A 12,579-nucleotide genomic window follows, 5' to 3' on the forward strand; every position below is an offset into this window, starting at 1 on the left:
GAAAACCTCACATAATCAATTCCTCCTTTCTAAAGCACAAGTTAAAAATAGAAATGCAAGGCAAGATAAGAGATAGGAGCGTGAATAAATAATTGTTTGCTCTGCAACTGAGTGTTGGCCCTTGGTTTGTCAATAGTTTATTGCTTTACTCCATAGAAGACTAGGATGACAAGAGACCTTGCCCCCAGACAAATGAAATTCAGATGCATTATAAAGCAGCACCTTCAGATTGTAGGAGGGCTTTTTTTTTCTCAGATCTGCATGTTATTCAGTACAAATAACATGTATTAAATGTCATATTCTTTTCAGCAGGTGCTCAGCCTCTTGCCTCTTCCTGGGTCAAAATTTCTATAATTACTTTTATTTTGCACAATAGCTCATTTATCTCTATCAATTTTGCCTTATGAATGCTTTGTGACTTGTCCAAGACCTGTCCATTACGAGTGTGTGGTGTTTGTACAATGGGCTTCCTTATCATTTCAGTTCAGTAGGAGGTTCCTCTGCTTCTGAAATCTCTGAAAATAGCTTTATTTACTAGATATCAAGGGGTTTTTATACAGTTATTATGTTTTATCTACCAGAGGAGCACTCATGGTTCAAGCATTTTAATGTAGTGATCACTGTCACATTCACAACAAATTTCTGCCTCTGAATACCATTAAGAATGAAAATTTTTGTCATCAGCAGGCAGAATAATCGAAGAAAATCTTTAAAGTATTGGTGGAATAAGGGCAGAAACTTTCATCTTTAATAAACTGTCAGGTGTTCCTTAGCTACAAATATCTACTAATAGATGTTTGTTCACCTGGAACGTGCGACCACCAAAAGGAATTATTAAATGTTGTCAGATGGGTTGGATTCTACTGTTATTTTGAACACCTCCATTAAGAGCTTGGAAAGAATTTCCTTTCCCCAACATCTGCCTTTCCTTTTCTACACAAACTCTCTTACAATGTGTGGTAAATGACGATATGGGGAAGTGATGGCACTGACATGCTGACAGCTTCAGAAACTCTTACCTGACCTTTTCTACGTCACTGAAATATAGCCCCTGAGCATGGAAGTGGCTGGTGATTAAAACGTTTCCTTCTGTTTCTAAAACAGAAATAGAAGAAAGGGAATACGTCCTTTGTCTGCAATTAATTTGGAGTTATGGCTTATTAGCCCCAGTATTTCAGAATTATTTTTCCAAATGAAAATATTTCATAATTTTCCCATGAAGAGGAAGTCAAACACGACAGAAAAGGTTCTGTTCCACTGTGGACTGTAAGAAACAAAGATCAGGAATGTGAAAATCTGCCACAGAGGGAGGGACTCAAAAATTTACTGTATGTCATACAAGTGTCAAAAAATATGAGTACTCATACATAATTTGAAATATATTTTTTTAAATATAAGTATGTGTACATACATATGCCTACATGTATTTTTGGGGCAAACTCTAGATTGAGTTCCCGCAGTATGGGAGATGATGGCAAGAAGGAAATCTGCATGTGGGGAACACATCATTCCTGGTCACAGAGCAACCACAGCCCATCACCAAACACTGTTGTTGGTTAGCATTGCCTGCATCAGTCACTGCCTTTTCAATCACCCTCCACACAAAAGTTATTTTACAATTTGCCAGCTATTTCCCAAGGCTTTAGAATGCCCTTTAGATATATTGTGTGGCTTTGCCCAAAGCAAACATGCACCTCAGGCTTGTGGACTCTATTTCTTTCAGGGTTTCCTGGCTGCCATCACCTATTGATATTATTTGATTTGCAGCCGCTATTCAAAGCAAACAAACAAAATCTCACAACTTCTTAAACCTTCCTCCACATAAGCCACTGATATTTACTGGGAGCAAGAGGGACAGGTAAAGCTCTATTAGACTTGTTCTCACCTGTCTTTAGAAACGAAAGCAAAGGTTTAGCAAGTTATTTCCTTATGATTTTTCAGCCTGCCACTTTTAAGTTTCCTGGCTTTATCTCTGTTATGGCTGATGCTTCTTCCCATGGCCATGAGCAGGAGGGACAGACCCTCAGCAAAAAGACCCAAAGCAGCATTTTTCCCACCAATACTTCTGCCCAAAAAGTGTACAGGTGACTCAGCTGTTTGCAAAGCATCCAGCTAGCAACCTGTTTGAAACAGCACTGGGTGTTTATGTGTGGGTAGGGAGGGTAACCCAAAGCAGGGAGTATCCCAAAGTGATGCTCTGTGTTCACCTTTCCAAACTCTTGTTTGGCTGGTCCCTGGTACCTGGAGCCTCACTGCCACCTGGCACAATATTGGCCAGCACAGAATGGGCTTCCAGGCTGTCCCCAGGACAGCTGACCCCAGGACCTGCTGACACAAAAATCTTCCTCCAGCTGCGCTCACATCGATGTTTCCTTTAGCTGAGAGCCAAACCCCCTGCCCACAGCAGCACATTCAGATACCCACCTCCTGCTCTTTTCCATGGGATATTTCTGGATGCTTCTGCCTTCTGCAGGAAGCTCTCCTCTCCCCAGCGAGCCCACAGGCTGCCCCTCCTTTCCCACACATTTACAGATGGCTCTCAACATCCAGGCATTAACAGCAGCATTCCTCATGGCTTCGATGGAGACAGGCTTTTCCCCAAGGAACCTGCTCTATCACGCCACCAAAGTTACTCAAATGTCATTTTCACTTTGCAGATACAGCAGGTATTATTATTTGTTTGCTTTCAATGTCAAAAAGGAGCTACTCAGTGTCTCTTTGCCACAACCTTCTGACAAAAATTGTTACATTAAAAAAAAAATAAAAGCTTTTGAGTCTATGGTAAAGCAAACAAATCCTCACGTGTTAGCAACAGCTCGTTGCCTATATTGAGTTGGTGGTAGTTCAAGAAGCAGCTCTTTTCGGGAGACTAAAATGCCAGGTACATCCAGCATTTAATTCCAGCAGCTCTGGATAGAGAGCCACAAAAATCTCTCTGCAATGTTTAATTTCTTCCTGAAGGAAAGCAGAATGGTCATAGTGACCAGCTCCCTAAAAAGCCAGGTTTTTTTGTTGGTTTTTTTTTTTTTTTTTTTTTTTTCATAGGCCCCTTAAATAGAGTAGTAGGAATAGTGCTGGATTTAATTAAATTGGTTCTCTTAACAAAACAAATATCTCCTTTTTAAGACAACCTAATCTGCATAGCCCAGAGTAGCAGTGGTTCCATGCTAGACATGAATGTGGACATGAAGGGGGACAGCTGGGATGTTGAGCACTTCATGGCTGTCCATAAGCTTGACACCTGCACCTGAATTAAAAATGAACAGTAAGGTTTCATCTGATTTGAATGTAGCTATAGCCACCACAAGGTATAAGTGGGCATTTCTCAGATGAAGAACCAACAGGGCTCAGCTGTGCCTTCTTGTTGTTTTCTTTTAAATAACATTTTTATAATAAAGTCTGATTACATTGCTGCCTTTATTCATTTATTTCTGCAGGAAAGCCAGTGGTAATTAACTCGCACCACAGCCTGCAATTTGCATGTTAAAGTTTACAATCATCCTGCCACGGGGCCATAATAAGCATCCTTTTACAAGGGGAACTCAGTAATTGAGGGTTTGCTTTGCTCATGGCTCGCTGCAAAACCTGGGTGAGGCTTTTTGTGCCACCAGCTCCGTGTGCCTGGGTCTGCTCTGCCTCAGGCAGGGAACAAAATCCGTCAGGCATTCCAGGGGAGTGACAGCAGATCAATTTGCCATCCTGCCTCCTCAATGACAGCCCACCAGTACAATAAACCCAGGCACAGGTACATAAACAGACTCTGGCAGTGAATGCAGGGTAAAATACCCCTTCAGACGGTGGCTGTTTGAGCCAGGGCTCCTTTGGGACTAAAAACATGGCTTTTTGTCCCACAGCCTGTTAAATTTACTGGATGAACACCCCTCTCCTTAGGGACCTTGGAGGTCTCCCCCATGTGCTCCTCCAAGAGCCTCCCTGGCCTTGCCAGGCCCATCTGCAGCGTTCAGCTCGTCTGGTGATGGTGTGAGGAAGCCTTTTCTAAACCACTGCAAACAGAACCATGCCAGGGATGAAAAATAATTAGCCATGTGTCAGTGTCTGATACATTTGCGTTGTTTAGACAGAGTAGTTAATCACTGGTAAGACCACAACACGTGGTGTGAATTTGGATTATAACTAATACAAATCAAGCAGAAGGCTATTAGTTACATCTAAAGGCACTATTTGATATTATTATTCTTGAGAAAGTGGATGCAATTAATTATATTACAATGTCCTTGCAAGATTCCTGTGGCAATACTGTAAAAAGAGCTGTTTGCTTTTAGATTCTTTTTCCTTTTGTTCAGACAGGAGCTAATTCAGGCAAGCAAAAGGCATCAGAAGCCAAGATTCTGTTCCCATTAACACTCCTGAAGCCTTGAGTGGTACTGGAGGGGTCAGCAAGAGCCTGATTTTTTTTAAGAGGTTTTAAATATAGGGTAAACTTTTCATTTTTGTAAAATAGTTGGTCTGCTGAAATGTCACTTCTTCCCTTGGGCTGGGAGTTAGCAAAGGACAGTCTCCATGTGGTCTCCAGAAAGGACTTCTGAAGGAAGGAATTTGATCCCAGATTTAATTAGAGGTGCAATATTTCCAAGTGTTCCCTCTCTGAAATGTCTCTTACCTACAGGAAAGAAAAGCTTAGGGCACTTCTTTTTTTATTTAAAGAGGCAATTGTATTAATTCAGCAGAATTTTGCATTGGAATTGCAATGGCTTTGACAGTTTAGTTCCCTGAAAATTGCAATAAAGCCTTCGTTACGCTACATTTTGTCCCCATTTGTCTTGTATACCATTGCCTTGCCTTTGGCACAATCAAAATAATCTTTAAAAATACTGCCATAAATGGATTGACTTTGACCTTCTGAGTATCTTGTCAATAAAATAAAAATGATAAATGTGTTTCAGAGTGCCACTGGCGCAATATTAAAGCAGAGTTACAATCTGAAAAGTGACATTTGAAAAATTAAGTTATGGGGAGGGGTCTTATTCTCTGTCAACGGTGCCACATAAATAAGCTCTATTTACAGTGAAAAGAGGTGATTTTGCTAACTGCCAGTTTGTGCAATTCCTGTGATGTTGCCTCTACCTCTTACATCATCATTAGCAATTAAAGATTACTGCAGCAAGAAATTAGCTGAGCCTTCTGATGCTGAGGCACAGAGCAGAGCAGCCCCAACTCGGTCCCCTCCTGTGCCCACTCTGCAGTGCTGACAGGGAGAAAAGGGACCTCCCTCATCAGGGAATGGCTCAGACAACCAAGAAAAGGCCATTTGAGCTACATGGTCAGCTCTTTGGAGATAAACAACTTCTAACAGAATCACCTCAAGGCTTCTTTTTATTAGATGAGAAGAAATTAATATTCTGTCTGTAAAAAAGTCAAAAGATGTATGAAAATAAACAGGGCAGGCAAGTAAACAAACACACATCAAGGGGCAGCAGGTATGATTCAGACTTTGAGATGCACACAGACAAGCCCTGATGTGTTTGGCTTTATGTCAAGCTCAAGTGAGTCTGACCTGTGACTTCAATATTTGCAAACCTAACCAGAGCTGATTTCTCAAAACTCTTTACTGTTGCTTTTATACTATTTCTTTTTTCTCTCTTCAAAATTTCTTGTTCTGAATCTTCACAGCACATACTTAGAAGCATGTGAAGTGCACTTTTTGCTCGAGCATCAATTTACATCATGATTAAATCGTTCATGCATGTAATAAATTAAAATAAAACTCCATGTACATGTAATGCTTTGGAACCTCAAAACGCTACTTGATTTCTGAGGAGGAGACACTCAGATTTTAATCCCTAAAATTAGGCTGAAATCACATTAAAAGGTGAAGGGGGTTGGTCCTGATTCAGATATGATGAAAATCTAGACAACTAAAATACTTATGTTACTAATATTGCACCTTTATATATTTAAATCTGGATCTGTTTGCCTTGAATATTATCCCAATCCTAAAACAAATCAGAACATAAAAGGATATAGGATTGTCTTGGTTTGAAAAGACAGGTGTCTGCTAAGGAAGGCAGGAGCCTTCCTTGAAATGGAAAATGTAAACCCCCTCCCTCCAAATTATTATAATTTTGAAATTAAGGGGGCTCTCGGGCAAAGGTATGGAAATAGGAATAACAGTTCTTTACTAGGAAAATTAAAAATTTTAATGTAATAGTACAAACAAAAAACAAACCCCTGGCAGAGTGAGAACAGGCCCTGACCCCCTGTGGGTCAGGGTGGTGGCAGCAGTCCCATCCCATGGTGGCTCAGCCCTCCTGCAGTGCCAGCTGTGCTTCTGCTGGAGCAGGGATCCTGGACAAGGGTGGAATTTTCATCTGAAGCTCCAGGGCTGCTGGAGATGGGCCTGGGCTTCCTCTGGGAATGCAGTGGGGAAGAAAGCTGCTCCTCTGGGAATGCAGTGGGCAAAGGCTGCTGTGGTGTTCCCAAGGTCAGATTGTATCCAGGTAGGAATGCTTGGCTCCTCCCCCTGGGCAGAGCATCTCCCCATGGGATGACGGAACTTTATCACCTCATGCAGGGACACTCACTTGCCATGAACAGAAGAGATCTCCTGGAGGGAGGGTTGGTTTGTGGAAGAGACAAAGAAAACTGCCCAATGAACAGGAGATAACTGCCCCACCTCTGTCAGAGAGGAATAGCATACACACCTCCATTTCCAACCTACGACAAGGATTTACGCAGCTATTAGCAGCATCCAGTGGAATTAAAGTGATGAACTAATTCCTCATTGCCCTCTCCATCCTCCCCAGCTCCCGAGTGCTGGCCGGGGGGACACCGCATCCTCCGCAACCCCCGCAGGAGCACCAGCTTCGACTCCCTGGAGCTGCAGCGAGTGGCCAGCCAGGACCTGGTGTGTGACCACTCCTTGCCACCAGCATGGTACCGCCTCATGCTCGGCCAGCGGCCCGTGGAAATGCCCACCAGATGTGTCGAGGTCAGCAGAACCTGAGCACTCCACCTGGGGAGCTGGAATAAACCCTCTGAGGGGGTTTTCCTCCCCATCCCTCTCTGTGCTGTTCTAGACTGTGTATCCAGTGGGATTAGGTGGGGGTAATGGGAAAACCACTTGAATAATGATGATGATAATAATAATAATAATTGTTGTCTTGGTTTTTAAAAGTGTTACCTTTTCTTTTATAGTTCTTTTGAAAGTTTCAAAGTTCAGATGTCACTATTGGACACAAAATGAGTACACAGAAGCTTGGTGAGTTAAAGAGAGAAAAAGACCCAATTTTATTTCTGACCTCGCAATATATGGAATTCCAAAAGTGACAGTGGATTGGAGGATGAAATTACTACTTCTCCAACCACCCTGGTCAAACCAACAGTCCATCAATTCTCTCCTCTTACAAAGAAGAATGCAAAACAATCATTACTTACATGAACAGTGTGTGAGAACTCCAGTAGAAATGTGTAAACATTATCAGAAAGCTAAAGTTTTTTGAGAACTTTAAAACTTTCAAAAGAACTGTCAAAGAAAACTTAACACTTTTAAAGATCAGGGCAACAAATAATAATTACAAGAATAACAGCAACAAAAATAAATCCAACAGCAACAAAACCACCACCACCATCAAAACCAGCAATACCACTGTCACATGCAAGGGCACCAGTCAGAGACCAGTATCCCTATGGAACAGCCAATATTCAACCAGGCTAGGAAATATTCCAACATAAAGCCAGGTGTTTTCCAACTCTAAAGAAAATTTTAGTAAACCATGTATGTCACCTCAGGCTGTGCTTTTTCCAAGCAACGGTGTGGCTTTAAGAATGGATTCTGCAACCTGACTCTTCTCCCATGTAAATTATTATAAGTTAGGGATTTCTTCTGCTGATGAAATCAGAAGGGAGAAATCAGAAAAATTAATATTTAAAGCAGTCTTTGAGGAAACTGAAGGAAAAGCTAAAGTTGAATCCCTTTCTGCATTGAATCAATTCTTGCATTCTTTAGTTTCATAAGTATGCTAATGGCTTTGTGGAGCAAAAAACCCTTCATCACTCTCTATAAAAGAGACAAAACAATAATTATCTGGTTTTATCTGTGTTTAATATGTATGACAATAATGTTTAACTTGCAATCATTGTTGCCAGAGCAACTTGAGCCCCTAACTAAAGTCACTGCCACCTCAAATATCCCAACTGCTGGAGGTTAGCATAATTTCAAACATAAAGTTAAACAAAATTATTCAGAAAAGAATAAACTAATTACCATAAAATACTTAAAAGATTAAATATTCAACCTAGAGTGCCAGGATGTTTGGTATGGGGTGATTCTACTCTAGCTGGAGAACCCTCTCAAAATTAGCAAGAACATTTTATATCCATTCAAACTGGACCTGTGAACCCATCACAACTGAATTTGATCTTAATAATTTAACATTTAGTGAAATGCTAAGAGACAGTTGTTATTTCTGTAGAATTTTTAACACTTTACATACATAAACTATAAATTTTATTGACATTAATAAGTTGGAGGGATTATTATTGAAAGATTAATTTCATGGCATCCTCAAATATCCCAATGCACTATGAAGTTTTCCAGGTTGCTCTATAAGTGTATATACATATTCTATAATATTATTTAATTTTTCATTATATTTCAGCAATTCTAAGTGTGTAGCAATGCTCAGCTGTATGAGATTGCTTTCTAACAATGCATGCTTTGTTTCTTTTTATCTCTTCTCTGGAGTTTTTTATTCAGGTTTGTGAAGGTATATTCATTAATTTAGTTTCTTATCTTGTAACATAATTCTTGCCATTGGTTTCTTCATTATCCTCTGAATGACAGTAAATCTCTGCTTTGCCATGCTGATGAAGGATTACATCTGTTAGATGTCAAAACTGAAAGAATACACTTCTTTTAGATCTTCACCTTCTAAATCTGCCTCTACATTCTATCTCTTCCACTTAATTAAATCATTGTTTGATTTGGTTTTCCATTTAATTTCAGCAAAACCTCTGGAACAAAATAATTTAAATTAATAACTGTGCAGCTTCCACTCCTTAATAAGCAGTTATTATTGGACACTCCAGTCTGGCTGGAGCGAGCTGATTTTAATTAAAAAAGTCAAAGACAAAACCCTGAACAGATAGAAGAGAAAAAAGACCAAATAAAGCCTGACAATACGGCTGCAGAATTAAAAAGTACATTACTCCAGCACCTTGTAAAATATATACCCAGTGATATCGTGTTGATACTGGCCAGATACAATTAGCTGCTTATCGATGGATGAGATTAACTTCTTAATTCAGAGTGCTGGTAGGTAAGGATTCCTGTCACCCAACTGAGCTCAGGAGGGATTTAAGCCAGAATGGAGATTTGGAGCGTGGGGGAGAAGTGTGGGAGGACAAATGACATGTGCTGGGGGACACGAGGGAGGGGAGCTCCCACAGCCTGACTCCTCCAGACAGCCTCTCAATGCCTGTGTTCTGAATCTTGCCATGAAATAAACAATAAAAATATGTCCCTGTCTGCATGTTGTTTCATAACCACAGGGAGGGTTAGATTCAACAGAGAGGAGAAGCAGGTCACACACGGGGGTTGTGAGAGCCCCAGAATGCAACCGTGCCACAGCTCAGGGGCACAGCAAACTTTGCAATGAAAAACGAGCAGCAGCTCTTAAGGAGCTGCTTCTCATCCACTCATTTAATAAAAAAGGGGGGGAAAAGGGAGAAAAGACAGAAGAAAACCCCACAAGCTACAAAGTGGAAAAAAAAAGACAGAAGAAAAACCCAAAAGTTTTTCTGTCAGAGAAATTGAAAATATTAATTGCATTCCTGAACTTGCCATCCCTTGAATCCAACTGCTGTCCATAAACTTATTCCTCCAGTGGCAAAATGTTTTTGATTGAAAGAGCTTTCCAATTTAGGCTTTGCCTGCTGAATTTCTCAGGGCAGGAAACAAATGATCCTCACCTTCCTCCCTCTATTTCTTCCTTGCCTTTCACCCCGTGCTCCCAAAGGATGCACGGCAATTACCAGATCCTGAACATGCACTCCTGGCCACAGCCCCTTCCCTATCCAAAAATATATTGTAGTGGAAATCCCAATAAAAATTTGCAAATTTTGGATCCTCAGGTGTTGAGGCTGCTGCTACAGATCATGGTTTGTTCTTCAAGAACTGCTTTTCTGTGAAAGGCAAAAACACTGAATGAAAAAAAGTATAGTGAAGCTTTTACTAAAATTAAGGCAGTACATGAAGAAGCAAGAAACAATGCACAGACATGCCAGACCATAGTAAAATGACCTTCAGAGGAAGAACAAAAGATGGAAAAATTAAAGGTCAACAGAAAATCTATTGAAAATAAAGAGAAGTACTCAACAGCCAATATGGGAAAACATACATCAATTACAGAAATTCCAGCTTCTGAATTAAAATAATACAGGGTATATGCATACACCTGGATACATGTAAATAGGGGCAAGCCCCGTGGGAGGCACAAACACTAAAAACAAATGTGAGGGAACATCACACACTAATGTTATTGAAGATCTGCTCCACAGTCAGATAAAAGATCAATCTGTGGATTACAGCAGAGCAGTGCACGCTGCTGCCTGTAATGCAAATTTAAACGCCACACCACACTCACAGCAAAGCCAGAAATGGGCTGAAAATTCTCTTCTTCCTGTGGAGAAGTTCCACTGACCCCAGGTGCTTGTCCTCACCAGCAGCTGAATGTCTTTTTCTGGAGGGAATGGCAGGAAAGGGGAATAATTTCACTTTTGCACATTAACAATCTCCAGCAACCCCTGGTTCAGAGACTTCTGGGTTCAGACACGGGTTGTTCAATTTTCTTGTGAGGGCAAGAGGAGGGGCAGACACTGATCTGTTCTTTGTGGTGACAGTGACAGGACCTGAGGGAACGGCCTGAAATTGTGTCAGGTGAGGTTTAGATTGGATAATAGGAAAAAGTCCTTTCACCAGAGGTGGTTGGGCACTGAACAGGCTCCCCAGGGAAGTGGTCACAACTCCAAAAACTGCAAGGAAGTGATCCACAGATCTTGACAGAGCTCAGAAGTGTTTGAACAATGCTCTCAGGCACTTGATGTGACTCTTGGTGTTGTCCTGTGCAGGGCTAAGATTTGGACTTGATGATCCTTGTGGGACCCTTTCAGCCCCACAGATTCTGTGATTTAAATTAATTTCTCTCCCATTAGCCAGCCCCATAACTGCAATTTTTTTGGCACACACAATGCACAAACTTCTGTAGCAAGCTTTTCTACAGGCTACTTATGGATATGAGACTCTGGGAAATGTCCAGTAATACCTGCCTGTGATGGGGTATCAAGATAACTTCCGATACCTTTCTTCAGAAATTTCATCCTCTAAATGAGCAAAACCCTCTCCAAATCTGAGCTTGCTGTAAATTCACATACAACTGTAAATATGCTTGTGTAAATGGAGGACATGTTACGCAGAAAGGGTTGGCATTTTCTCAATAGTTTCATTTTTAGCAATGTAGGTTTACTTTTTTACATGTATACTAGGATCAAACACAGGTTTAAATGCTAATCTTTGGTGTATAAAACAAGGTCATGTTAAAGTGTGTCAAATCTAACCTGCTCATGATGCTTAATATGCCAGTCCCTAGAGGAGCAGATTTGTTTTTCCATACTTAGTTTCATTCCCTCCTCTTTAACCTCTTCTAGAACATTTTATACTCACAACCAAAACACAGCACCTCAGCTGCATACCATTAATTTATTATTTTGTTTCTATTATTATTTTGCTCCGAATCCAGCCCCACTTTGATTTGCAATTGTTCTATTAATTTAAAAGCAAATGATACTTTCAAGGTATTATTTAATCTGTAATTCTTTCTTGAACACTTACGTGAATATTCTAAATCATAATGCTAGGTATGAAGAGCCTTTGTTTTTCTTGCTTGTTTTTCAGACATGCAAAAACCCTTCTGTAGAAATTACAATTATAGCCTTTATTGTTCAGAGGCATGTGCTTAAAAGAAAAACAAGACAAGCACCAGTTTAATTGCTACTACAGATATTCCTGACGTAAACTGATTTCTGTGGAGTTTGGCCCCAGACTGAAATTAGAAAAACCCCAAACTTATTTACTTTAACTAACTACAAAGAAATAAAAAAAAGAAAAGCTAAAGTAAAGTTTTGAGTGGATAACAGATGCAAAATCATAATGCTTTAACTGCCAACCAGCAGCACACCAAAAAGCCTTCCATCTCCATCCAACTAAAACAATGCATTCCTCACATATGGTGCTACTTATTTTTAACAGCATAATTTCAGCAATACCCAAGTGACAAGAACAATCAAGCTTGATTTCTTTGTGCAATTATGAAGAACCACAGTGTCCAATCAATCAAACTGGTTGATACTCCAAACCCCAAGCAAATGGAAGGAGACATCATTGGATAAAACAATAATGGCTTGTTCTCTTGTTTTGGCAAAGGGAGAAAACTTTTTTTTATTGTTTAGGTTTTCTAAATTGGATTATTTAAATTATTATCTGATGCCTAATCAGGAATCAAAAATACTTAATGAATACTACCTGCCACGTAGAGGTGTTACAGAGATTAATTGGGTAGGGTT

At 40.3% G+C, this 12,579-nt stretch overlaps 1 protein-coding gene across 1 annotated transcript in view; it reads left to right on the top strand.

Moving 5' to 3' along the window:
* The window catches only part of LOC137476814 (von Willebrand factor D and EGF domain-containing protein-like), a 173,023-nt gene that overhangs the window by 30,318 nt on the left and 130,126 nt on the right, over positions 1–12,579 (top strand). Inside the window, exon 2 of the mRNA XM_068195162.1 lies at positions 6,765–6,949. Coding sequence (XP_068051263.1) covers positions 6,765–6,949 — 185 coding nt within the window. The remainder of the gene's footprint in view (positions 1–6,764; positions 6,950–12,579) is intronic.

Source organism: Anomalospiza imberbis, chromosome 7 (genome assembly GCF_031753505.1).
Source record: "Anomalospiza imberbis isolate Cuckoo-Finch-1a 21T00152 chromosome 7, ASM3175350v1, whole genome shotgun sequence".
Classification (NCBI taxonomy): domain Eukaryota; kingdom Metazoa; phylum Chordata; class Aves; order Passeriformes; family Viduidae; genus Anomalospiza; species Anomalospiza imberbis.